Raw genomic sequence first — 13,436 nt, 5'->3', positions numbered from 1 at the left:
TCTGTTCATTAAGAGATGTAGATGTGGGCTGAATTCAGAATTGGTCAAATTTCTCCACTTCATATCTTAGTCTTATCGGGTTAAAAAAAGTTCTTTAATTGTCTCTTAGTTAAAATTCATTTAGCAAGGCATTACAATCAAAAAGTATGAGCTTATAACAGGAGAAACAGCTTCATTCATTAAAATCTACTTCACTAAATTTCGTAATAGGAATAAAGCACTGAGGCATAATAAATCCGACACGCGCAAGCTCGTAGGAGCACTAGTATGCAATCTGTTCTTCCAGTTTGTTATTCTTCAGTTCAGGGTTTTTTTTTTTTTTTTTTTGCATATAGCTCACACAATTTCACGTAGCAGTTATAGTTACAATTAAAAGATTTGCTTTTTGTCTATTCATTCTTGCTCGAGTTCGCACAGATCTTTTGACAATGAAGCAATTGAATAACTGCTGTGGGTAGATATGGATGGGAGGAGAATGCCATTTCTAGTAGAACTAGTTATTCAAGCGTTATGATTATATTTTTGGTAAAGATTTCTAGTTACCATATGACATTTTTTGGAGAAAATATTTAACTTCATAAAGTGTATAATCGGACATATACCTGATGTCCTGGTGCTTAGCATACTATATGAAAATAATATTTATTTCCAGTACTAACTGAAAATAAATATTATTTTCATATAGTTACAAAAAGAATGATTGTTATAGATTCCATTCTAGCCGCAGAATAAAGGGTCTTCTGGTACTTTTTACCTGCTGTTCCCAATTTAGTCGATGTTTGGTATACGAGTATGATATATTTCTCTCGAAAACTTCCGGTTTTTACTGTGAAACTCAAAAAATGAAATGAAACAAAAATCGATCATAAAACACATCATAGATTAATACAAGAACTCGGACATAGCAGCAATTGCCTGCCATATTCTCTTGCTTCAGACTATTAATAAACCAAAAGCATTGTTCAGTGATTGCGTGAGCTCACTAAGTGGAGTCTGAAGGATGGAGACCGATTGTTCAGTCTACAAAAAATTACTTAAAGCTAAAGGATCTCTTAAGAGCCTGTGCAGATCAGTGCAGGTGGTGTTTGCATCTTCTGCGCTAGGCCCCCCGATGAGAGACTTAATGTTCGAGTTCAGTCGCCGATCGGGGAAACATTATCTAAGCCTTTGTTCAACCAGTTCCCAAGTTAGTCGTTCTCTGGCATGGCAAGCTGGTTTTTTCTCCTCTGGTGTTTCGTCCAGTAAACTCAAGAAAATCAACCGTAGAACCCACATTATTTCAGACGGTAACCTTCCAAGAGATGGCACCACTTGTTTGCCGTTCTATTCATCGGTGGACGCCTGTAATTAGTAATAGAAATGGACCAGCTATCTCTGATTGGCTAGGTGTGGAGACTGAACTGTCCGCTCAGTCTCCAAAAGCTAAATAGGGTTTGAAGGCCTCTCCCTACTCCCTATAAGAAAATAAAAGGGGTTAGCTTATTATATTACTAAAGATCTCCTTTTATTTCTTCTGAGAAAGAAAGGTATTTATGAATTTATTTTTTCGTTTTATTTTGTTTTATTTAAAGTTGTGAAAAATATAGTTCAACAAAGAGAAACAGAAAAACTAGTTACTTGTTACAAAATACATGTTACAGAGAAAAAGATTATTAAAATATAAAACAAAATAGGGAAATAAGGATAATATTAGAAAAAGTATCCAACTCACTTGTAATGAAAAAATAGTCCAATTGGTGATCGCTTTCCAATACATGAATTATATTAATTCAATTAAAACAGGGTACATGTTTTAATTGAATTACCGAGATGGTAAGTATGACAAGCTTAGGAGATCGCTTGGATCAGTGCCATGGCATGTTAAATTGCAAGGGTTATGTTAATAGCGCATGGGAAGTGGTTAAGGACAGTTTGAGAGAGGTAATGGCTGACTACATACATACAGTCCAGAAAGTAAATCAAGTGGGGGTTAAGGTAATGAATAACCACTAAGCTTGAGCTGCAAAAAAAGAAACAATTGTGGATGAAATTTATGGAGAAAGGTGACCTCTAGGCACACGAACAATACAAAGCACAGGCCAGAAGGGTAACTAGTGTGGTAAGAAAAGCAAAAGCAGATTATGAAAGGAAATTAGCAATGCAAGCTAAAGTGAATCTCAAACAGTTCTCTCGATATGCTGCAAGTAAAAGAAAAAATGTATATGGCAAAATGATTCTAAGGAATGCCGATGGCAGGGAGGTAACTGAATCAGCTGAAATAGTAGAATTACTAAGAGAACACTTTGCAAGAGTATATCATCCAGGCTGTGATATTGCAGGAATGAGAGAACGAATGGCTAATACAGGAATTGAAGTGAATGAAATGGAGGTGAATAGTATATTACAGAACCTTAATGTAAATACATCTGTGGGATTGGATGGTATCCCAGCTCGAGTCTTACGTGAAGCGGGAGAGGAATTGTCAGTTCCCTTGACCATATTGTTTAAGTCTCAGCTCTGGGTTATTCCCGAGGGGGTGAAACGAGGGGAAGATGGTTTCATTGCATAAAGGAGGTTCCAAGACTACTGTTAAAAATTACGACCGATCAGCATATCAGGAGTCGATGTCAAGGTCTTGGAGAAAGTAGTCAAGGGAAAAATACAAGAATGGATTAATGAAAATGGGATACTGTATGGAGGATAGCATGGTTTTGTAAAGGATAAATCATGCCTCAGTAACTTGCTCACGTTTTATAATACAGTGATGGCTGAATTGGATAAGGGTAATGGATTTACAGTGATACTGCTGGACTTTGCTAAGGGCATTGACAGGATACCTCATGGAATTCTAATCCGTAAACTGCAGCACATGAGGATGGATATAGGGTTGGTGAGATAATAGGAGGGTGGTTGATGGAGAGATATCAGAAAGTAGTTTATTCATGAATGGAGAGTCCAAAAGAAGGCCTGTTACTAGTGGTGTGCCACAGGGTTCTGTTCTTAGACAACTGCTTTTTAATTTGTTCAATAATGATATAGGGAAACATCTGGGAGGAACTGTACATTTATTTGCTGATGATAATGTAATGTTGAGTAGGGCAATAGTGAATGCAGAAGATGTCAAAAATTTGCAGGATGATTTGGATAGATTGGCAGTCTAGGCTAATGAGAATTTATGTCGGTTTAATGTAGCAAAGTGTAAGGTTGTGCATTTTGGAGTGAAAAATTAGCAGCAGTGTATCACATTGGTAAAACTGTACTCCAGGAGGTTGACGAAGCGAGAGATTTGAGTGTGTTGGTGGATAGGGAGTTGAAGTTTAGGGGGTACATAGCAAAATGACTAAATCAGCTCATGAGATCACTTGGTTAATGAATAATACTTTGCCGAGCAGAGATAAGCAAGTTATTGTTCCTCTTTATCGGGCCTTGATAAGACCCCATCTTGACTACTGTGCCAAGATCTGGGCCCCTGGGTTTCTTCTTGATGGTGAGGTGGTAGAGGATCCAGAGGCGAATGACCAAGATAAAAACTGGTCTATGGAATGAACCTTACGAGAACAGACTGAAAATCTGTGGGTTACAGAAATTGTTTGATAGGCGGGAAAGTGGTGATTCAGGCATTCAAATTACTGAAGGGTTTTTACAAGATTAATTCAGAGGAAATTTTTCAGAACATGTCTGGTGATGGGAGACCTAGGGTTCATCAATGGAAACTGAGCAAGAATGTAGTTAGCAAGGGTGTTAGCAGTGGCGTACCTAGGGAGGAGCGGTGGGTGCGGTCCGCACCGGGCGGCACATATTTGGGGCAGCATTTTTTATATTTAGTTATAGTTGTAAAAAACAACTTGTTCACTTCATAAGTTTACTATTCGATTTCCACGAATTATGAATTACTATATGATTTCGAATATTTTTCCTCGTCGTCAAGTCAATGTAGAAAATATTATCTCTAAAAATTTTGCTCGGATACAGACATCAAGGGTGCCGACGTCGAGTAGAAGTTCTATGTACTACTCCGTGCTCGATGTTTATCGAATGCTTAGTATTACCGTTACCATAGAGATGACGCGGCTAAGTCACACTCACGAGGCTACGTATCTGCCTCCACTTCGTCCCTCAGAGGCCAATTCTCGCTGCGCGAACAGCATTTTGTTCTATGTTGGTGCTTGAAATGTACGCAGGCAACGATACTAGACGAAACACTGGCGGCCGCGTATGAATAATCTTGAAGGTCCGCGATATCCGATATATTTTCATAAGTTAAGCGGTCGACCTGTACGTACTCTTTACTGCATGGTGGTTCAAATATTGTGTAACTTGCAAGTAGTAATTTATATTACTGTTCCACTTTTCAGAAAATTGTTCTAAGGTAAGTTATTACAAATTAAATTTCTTTTATTTTCTATTGCATTAAAGTAGCACAAATTATTTGTGTTTTATTGAAATTTCACGAAATTTATTATTTATTAAAAAATACGAAAATACGAAATAGACGTTTTATTTCTATAATTTATTTTTTTAATATATCCGTAGGATGAAACGAATAAAAGAAAGCGGAGCGTCATTTAGAAAGAAAAAGAAGGCAAGGGAGGAAATACAGAATAAAAATACTGAAGCACTACTCAAATACATCTCCCGTGAATCAACTTCTAGTTCTTTTAATATTGTTGCCTCAAGTACTAGCAAAGAAGCCGTCCTCGAAGGCGAAAAAACTTATTCCAATGTTGTTGAAGAGGAAAGACCTGACTCACATACTGGCGAAGAAGTAGAAAGTTCATCAAATTCTGATGAAGAGTCTGCTGCACAAATTATTCCGTCTATTTCTATGAAAGATGTTGGATTATGGCCTAACAAGATTGACGATAATACAAGAGTATTCCTAGTACGTCAAGGTCCGTTTGCAATTCAAAATTTAAACGCCGATTTTAGTGAAGGAGTAAAACGTCCTGGTAATGCAATTAAATCCAAAGGTGAAACAAGAAAGCTTAATCGCGACTGTTTTTTTCAAATTTTGCCTAATGGTGAAAAGCTGTTAAGATCATGGATGGTGTATTCACCATCGAAGAAAAGTATTTATTGTTTTTGCTGCAAACTGTTTGATGATCTTTGTCAATCAAGTTTTAACACGGAAAATTGTTTTAACAAATGGTGGAAACTTCATCCCAAAATAAGTCAACACGAGTTGAGCCCACTGCACATTCGATCATTTTCCCAATTGAAGGAATTAGAAATAAGACTTGGACATGGCGCAACTTTTGATAAACTACAACAACAGAATATTGATAAGGAAATTAAAAAATGGAAGGAAATTCTTACAATAATACTTGATATAATTAGATTCTTAGCAAAACAAAATTTGGCGTTTCGAGGTCATCGTGAAAGTGTTCATCAGGAAGACATCAATTCAATGGAAAATAGAGGAAATTTTCTAGAGCTTGTTGACTAAGAACGACCCAGTATTACGTGAACATGTAATAAAAATTAAATGGTAATAAATATAGTATCTCTTATTTGTCGCCAAAGATTCAGAATGAATTCATAGAGCTATTGGGAGGTGCTGTGAGAAAAACAATTATGGATCAAATAAAGAAAGCTAAATACTTTTGTATGATATTTGACAGCACTCCAGATATTTCTCACAAAGATCAAACCAGTCAAATTATTAGATATGTAGTTATTGATGGTAGCGAAGTTAAAGTTGTAGAATCGTTTATTGACTTTGTAGAAACTAAAGGAAAAACTGCCGAGGAAATCACAAATATGATTTTAATAAAATTAGAAAATGATGGTTTAGATATAAAAAAATTGCAGAGGACAGACTTACGATAATGCTGCCGCCACGGCAGGAAAGCACAGCGGTGATCAAACTCGCATTAAGGAAATAAATCCAAATGCAGAATTTGTAGCATGTACAAATCGTTCTTTAAACCTGGCATGTTTACACGCAGCTTCTACTGCTATCGATTCCATAACATTTTTGGGAACTATCGAACAGTTGTTTTCGTTGTTTTCTTCTTCCACTCATCGATGGGATGTTTTACTTTCTGTCACTGGTCAAGGTGTTAAACGCAGTGTAGAAACTCGCTGGAGCGCTAGAGAAGAAGCGGTAACTATAGTAAAAAACCAATTTTTTTACATTTTAAGCGCTTTAGAAAAATTGACATCTGAAGAAAAAAATAGTAAAACGAGATCAGATGCTGGAATATTACTCAATTCAATGCAATCTTTTTCTTTTCTATGTTATCTCAATTATTGGGAACCCGTCCTTTTGGAAATTAATGAAGCGCAAAAATATCTGCAAATAAAAGGGTTAAATATCCGTCAATGCCATATAAAACTAAATTCTTTGCAAACCCATTTCATGGAACAAGGAGATGCGCTAATACAAAACGCTGTTATAGCAGCCAAAACAATTTGTGAAGAGTTGGAGATATCGACTGAGCGTCGAGTTAGAAGGAGAAAAAATATGAGTGGGGAAAATTCACGAGACGTGGGGCTATCCTTAGAACAAGAAGTACGAAGAGAAATGTTTTTATCTATGGATAGAATTATAAAGGAAATAAAAGAACGCTTTGATCAGTTGCATGTCCTTGCAAGAAAATATTCGTGTATAATACCATGTAACCTACTAAATGAAGAATTTGAATGTCAAATAAATGACTTTATTGACATTGATAAAGAACAGTTCCATATTGAAAGAAAAAGGATCCAGGTTTTTATGGCTGTACCTACACTACAAGAGGCAAAACGTTGGAAAAACAGGGGGGAAGGCCCTCTTGATCTACTAAAATTTATTCAACAGTATAGATTGGAAAATTCTGTACCCAACATTGTAATTTCGCTAAGAATTTTTTAACAATTGCTATCAGTGTCGCTAGTTGCGAAAGGAGCTTCTCCAAATTGAAGTTGATAAAAAATTATCTTCATTCCACAATGAGTGATTTAAGACTACAAAATCTTGCAATATTGTCCATAGAACAAGAAATTACAAATAATATAAATTTTGAGAGCATTATACACGATTTTTCTACTATGAAAGTTAGAAGAGTAAATATATTTACATACACATATGTGTACAATTTGTTTGTTTATCTAAAAGAAATGAAATTATTTATTTATAAATATAAAATAAAAAATATTTAATGGTAATTTTTTTTGTAAATTAGGTATATGTTTTGTCTCATAGGTGGGGAACCTGCGGCCTCCGTAAGTTTCTTGTGGCCTTTAAAAAAGTATCTTGTATTTTTATAAAAGTTGCATTTATAGGTATATCAACTTATGTGGCCTCCTTTATTACTGTCTAATTTAAATATGGCATCCAATGGTAAAAAAGCCCCACCTATAGTTTGTCTCAATTACAATTATTTATTTATGTTTATTAATTTATAAAAACCACCATTTGTTTGACTTAGAAAGGGCGGCAAATTGGAGACCGCCCCGAGCGGCAAAAGTTCTAGATCCGCCACTGGGTGTTAGAACTAGGTTTTTTTACTTGGAGAGTAGTGAATGAGTGGAATAAGCTGCCAGAGTTTGTTGCAATTCAAAGCAAAGCCGAATAGTTGTTCTTGATATGATGTTTAGGGCCTCCCTCGATGAGTCTAAGGACTCCTTTTTTTTAATAGAATAGAATAGAATAAGTTTATTATCATTCATATATACATATATAGAGTATTTACGAATACATGATTCAGATAAAGTACAAATATATAAATATATATAAATTATAATAAGAATGCTGCATTTTTTGCAATTTCACTAATGTATCTGCAATGCTATATTTACAATAGATAAAAAAAATATAATTATGAAATATTTTTAGAGTAAGTATGTTTATTTGTAAAATGTTTACACAATTACTGTCTGACCACGCAGTCGAGACCATCAGCTGGCAATATGCCAAGAAGAGTCAATTCATGTTGAAGGGGAGAAAGGAATAAGGCGATGTACGAATTCGTTACCAACATGCGACATCACGTGCATAAACGTAAAATTTTCCGACTGTTATACATGCAAAATAATTACCGCTTTAAAAATTTCAATGCTCATAAAAGAAAAGTTAATTTTCCAACGTCTAATAATAAACAACTCATCCCATAAGATGGATTGAATACCCTATTATCGGAATGGATTCTCTTTCTTTCATGTGCAGAAGTGTCTAACGATCTCGAATCAGTGGGCGTACAGTACAATAACCATCTTTAGTGATCTTCCAACTTGTAATTTTTACAAAATTCAACACATAGTGCAGCGTATGTGATTTTTTTTTTCTACATTGCATTTGAATTAAAATTTTGACAATAATACTTTTTTACGTCTATATTTACAACACGTGTTCTTCTAATATTAGCAAAAAGTACTAAAAAAGTCCTTTTTAATCCTCGTAGTCACCATACCGAAGAAATGAATAATGTTAAAGGTATTATATCTATACCATACATAAGCTCAGTTTCCCAAAAATTAGCCAGCGTTCTCAAAAAACATAACATTAGAACTTTATTTACTCCTCTTCCTGAGATAAACTCTCTAGTGAGTAGTCCAAAGCCTAGCCATCACAATCTAAAATATCCCGGTGTGTATAAGATATGGTGTAACTGCGACATTCGTTACTTTGGCCAGACGGATAAGTCTATTGAATTGCGTATGAAGGAGCACAGGAGGGACATCGCTTACAAGAGAACACGTGGCAGTGCTTTATCCAGCCATATACTTTTTTCGGCCGACTCTGATGATGAAAACCATAGTCATACAATCCTTCGGGATAGATCTAACAACAATTTCCGTTGCCACGATGAATTGGAGAGAAAAATTGTAGAATCTAGAGAAATCATTCTCAACCCTGTACATCAGTGGCGCACTCAAAATTTAATCTTGGAGGGTGCCGAGCACTCAAGATTTATTCTTTGGGGGGGGAGTTGAGAAGATGATTTGAGAATACTACGCATCGCATACGACCTATGACTGAGTATATGCAATGATCGCTAATTCATAAGTATAGAAATAGAAGACACGACCCAACATAAATAAAAGAAAATGAATTTTAATTAGAAAAAGATTTTTGGAAAATTTTCTAGTGTTTTTTTCCTTTTTCGTTTGAAGGGGGCCAGGGCCCCTTGGCTTCCCTCCCTGGGTGCGCCACTGCTGTACATTTAAATAATAACTTAAACTACAACCTCCCAGACTATCATTCTGCTGTGATCAAATACTGGCGCTCACGAGATGTTATACGCACGCACTCACCCAACAATGTGACCAACGAAGAAACAGCTCTGAATACGTTAACAAAAACGTTTTCACTTTAAATATGTATAGTGACTTTCCTGTGCTGTTTACAGTTTTTATCTTCAATGTTTAATGCTTTTTATTTTCTTTTATAAAAACACCTGAAGAAAGCTGTAAAAAGCCGAAACTAGTCGTGTGATGTTATTAAACCTTTTTTCCTTTTCTCTCGGTTTATGTCATTCAATTCGTTTAAAATAAATAAAATCTGTTGTATTTACTCGGTATGAAGATATGTTCATATTTTTTTAAACGAGAATTAGACAAACGATTAATATATTTAATACACGTGTTTCATCGGAAAGCCGACTTCTTCAGGCGTGAGAACATTCAAAGAAAAATGAAAGAACACCACAAAGAAACATTGCACTACTACAAAATCGACTATAAACTTCAGTTAAGTTTGAACTGTAGCTATAGTCCGGAGTAAAGTTCTATTGTTAGGCATCTGCGAGCGTGTGACTTCACGAGTGCGCCAGTATCTGATAGCAGAGCTAAATGAGTCTGGTAAATTCCTTATTTTACAGTTTATATGTTGAGAATCGAGGACAATTTCCTTAGGCTCGACGATGCGGCGTTCTATCTCCTCGTGGCATATATGAAGGTTTGAAGTTGCTGTCCCGTTTATCTCATGTTGGCGGCTTTTACTATTTGTGTTCACTGAGAACAGGACATGGCTTGAGAGGGTGCTTGCTCTGGTTCTGTTGTAAGCAAAAGCCCTTTGATGTTCCTCGAGACGTAGGACGATGGACGTCTCAGTTTGGTCATAATATGGCTTCCCGCATATTTTAAGCAACAAGATCTCAAAAAAGATGTTTGCTCTGCTATCACATTGTGTTAGCTCAGGCTACTTTGAGTTTGAAGAGATAATTTACAAACAGAATAAGGGATTGACAATGGGCAGCCCTCCTGTCTCCAATACTAGCCAACATTTTTTTCGAAGATTTCGAACAAAAGACAATCTCCTCTGCTACACGTAAGCCTAAAATATGGTTGAGATACGTCGATGACATATTCCTTATTTGGGAATACAGTATAGATAATCTTCGCACTTTTTAAAATCACTTAAACAACTTCCGCCCAGACATCAAATTGACAATAGAAATTGAAGAAAATAGATCTCTGCCTTTTTTAGATGTCAAACTTACTAAGATGTCTGACTCCATAAAAATTTCGATCTTTAGAAAATCAACGCACATGGACCTGCATGCGTCCTCACACCACTATCCAGCACAGAAATTGGGAATTATCTCCACTCTAGCGCATCGTGCCAGGTCTGTATTGTCAGATGAGGAAGAGATAAAAAAAACTACATCTAAAAAGAACCATCGCAAATAACGGCTACTCTTCAAAAACTGTTAATAAACAACTAACCGCCGTCATCAAAACAACGTAGATACAAGAAGAATTTTGAAACAGTTTAACATAAAAACGTGCTTTTCTACCCTTCCTAAACTCAGATCAATTCTAAGCAAACCCAAAGAGGCTCACAACCATCTTCAGTTTCCAGGGGTGTATAAAATCACATGTGACTGAGGGAAGCCATATTATGGCTAAACAGAGACGTCCATTCTCCTACGTCTCGAGGAACATGAAAGGGACATTGCTTACAACAGAACCAGAACAAGCGAAAATTCCTTTTTCGCAGTGTCTCAAGCCATGTCCTGTTCTCAGTGAACACAAATAGTGAAGGGCCGCCAACATGAGATAAACTGAACAACAACAACTTCAAATCTTCATATATGCCACGACGAGGTAGAACGCCGCATAGTCCTGGAAATTGTCCTGGACTCTCATCCCATAAACAGTAACCTTAGTTACAATATACCGGACTCATTTAGCTTGCTATCAGATACTGGCGCACTCGTGAAGTCACATGCTCGCAGATGCCTAACAATAGAACTTTAGTCCGGACTGTAGCTACAGTTCAAACTTACCTGAAGTTTATAGTCGATTTTGTAGTAGTGCAATGTTTCTTTGTGGTGTTCTTTTATTTTTCTTTGAATGTTCTCACGCCTGAAGAAGTCGGCTTTCCGATGAAACATGTTGTGTGTTAAATAAATTAATCGTTTGTCTAATACTCGGATTTCAGTCAGTATAAAAAATATGAACATTATTATTATTATTATTATTATTATTATTATTATTATTATTATTATTATTATTATTATTATTATTATTATTATTTTAACGGTGTCTCCATGGAGTCAAAAGACTCATCGCGGGAGACCCGACATTGACACACTAACCATTATTTACACAATACCTGTCATACCTCTCCTTAAATTCATTCACAGTTGAAGCATTCACAACCACCTCTGGCAAAGCATTCCACCCATTCACAACCCTCCAAGTAAAAAATCTAGTCCTAACACCCTTGTTAACCACACTTTTACACAATCTCCAGGGATGGCCCCTCGTTCTCTCACATCCTGCACTGGTCTTAAGAATATCACCAGTATCAATCCTGTAAAATCCCTTTAACAATTTAAATACCTCTATCATATCTCCTCTCCTACGTCTATCAGCTAGTTTTTCGAGCCCACAGATCATCAATCTATCCTGACAGGGAACATCCCACAGACCTGTAACAATCTTTGTAACCTGCCTCTGAATCCTCTCCACGAAATGCGGCCTTATTAATGCTATATATATATATATATATATATATATATATATATATATATATATATATATATATATATATATATATATATATATATATATATATATATATATATATATATATATATATATATATATACTGTATATATATATACTGAACAACAGCCGAATGGCTATCTGGGAGGTTGTAGCTGAAATTGTTATTTAAATGTTCATGATTAAGGATGAGTTCTCCAGACTACAATTTTTCTTTAAAATTCATCATGGCAACGAAAGAGGTTTTTGGATCTATCCCAGCAGACTGAATGACCCTGGTGTTCATCATCGGGATTGTTCGAGAAAAGAACATAACTAGACAAGGCACTGGCATGTGTTCTTTTGTAAGAGATGTCTCTCCTATGCTCCTCTATACGTAGCCGCCGCAATGAAGAAATAATCAATATTAAGGGTAATATCTCTATCCCATACATCAGTTCAGTTTCCCAAAAAATAGCTAGAGTTCTTAAGAAATACAACATCAGGACTTTATTTACTACACTTCCAAAAATCCGCTCTCTAGTAAGCCATCCAAAGCCTCATCATTATAATCTGAAATATCCTGGCGTGTACAAGATGTGGTGTGATTGTAATATCCCTTAATTTGGTCAAACAAATAAATCTATTTAATTACGTATATAGGAGCATAGGAGAGACAACTCTTACAAAAGAACACACGCCAGTGCCTTGTCTAGTCATGTTCTTTTCTCGAATAATCCTGATAATGAACACCAGGGTCATTCAGTCTGCTGGGATAGACCATGATGCGTTTGAAAGAAAAATTGTGGAGTCCAGAGAAATCATCCTTAATCATGAACATTTAAATCTCCCAGATAGCCATTTGGCTGTTGTTCAGTACTGGCGTTCACGAGAGACTGCAAGGACACACCCACCAAAGAATGCCACGATTGAAAGAACAACTTAAATGTAACTACAACGTTTTTTCATGTTAATTATGTACTGCAATTTTTTCCTGTGTTTCTCAGTTTTTTAAACTTCAGTGTTTTTATTGCTGTTTCCCATTTTTAAAAAACACTTGAAGAAGGCTATCGAAAGCCGAAACTAGTAGTGTGTTATACCATTAAAACCTTACAATTATTCTCGGTTTCAGTCATTAAATTCTCTTTATACAAATGTATCAAAACAATCGAGTCAATGTTCCTCAATACACACACACACACACACACACACATAGTATTTTTAAATTTTCATAATATTTTTGTAATATATATATATATATATATATATATATATATATATATATATAATTAAAAAGTCATGAAAATTTAAAACTAATTTTACGAATATGAAGTTGCATATTACAAATATTAGTTTTCCTTTATCAATAACAAACAGCTCATTTTAACTATTAGCTATTAACGAATTTAGGCTTTCGTTATTCGTTAAGCTTTCTTTTTTCCTTCCTTGTTCAACACTAGGTGGCACTTATTTTGTAGTACCATTGGACAGTGTTACGCTATTCTGTGTGTTCGTTTTGTCCGTGAAAAATGAATTTAGTT

General features: G+C 35.6%; 1 protein-coding gene across 1 annotated transcript; it reads left to right on the top strand.

Annotated features, from left to right (window-relative positions):
* The first annotated feature begins 4,513 nt into the window (after positions 1–4,513).
* On the top strand, positions 4,514–5,425 carry LOC150096560 (zinc finger MYM-type protein 5-like). The gene has a single exon (XM_090408639.1). The coding sequence runs from the start codon at positions 4,514–4,516 to the stop codon at positions 5,423–5,425; it is 912 nt and encodes a 303-aa protein (XP_090264765.1).
* The last annotated feature ends 8,011 nt before the right edge of the window (positions 5,426–13,436 follow it).

The sequence above is a fragment of the Typopeltis vanoorti genome, chromosome 18, assembly GCF_054136105.1.
Source record: "Typopeltis vanoorti isolate ZY-2024b chromosome 18, IOZ_Tvanoo_1.0, whole genome shotgun sequence".
In the NCBI taxonomy this organism is placed as follows: domain Eukaryota; kingdom Metazoa; phylum Arthropoda; class Arachnida; order Uropygi; family Thelyphonidae; genus Typopeltis; species Typopeltis vanoorti.
Note: the sequence above shows the minus strand (reverse complement) of the source record. Positions and strands in the feature narration are given on the sequence as shown.

Bases quoted from the DNA above. Each gene is read 5' to 3' on its own strand.
- LOC150096560 (XM_090408639.1), top strand. From the start codon at position 4,514: ATGAAACGAATAAAAGAAAGCGGAGCGTCATTTAGAAAGAAAAAGAAG.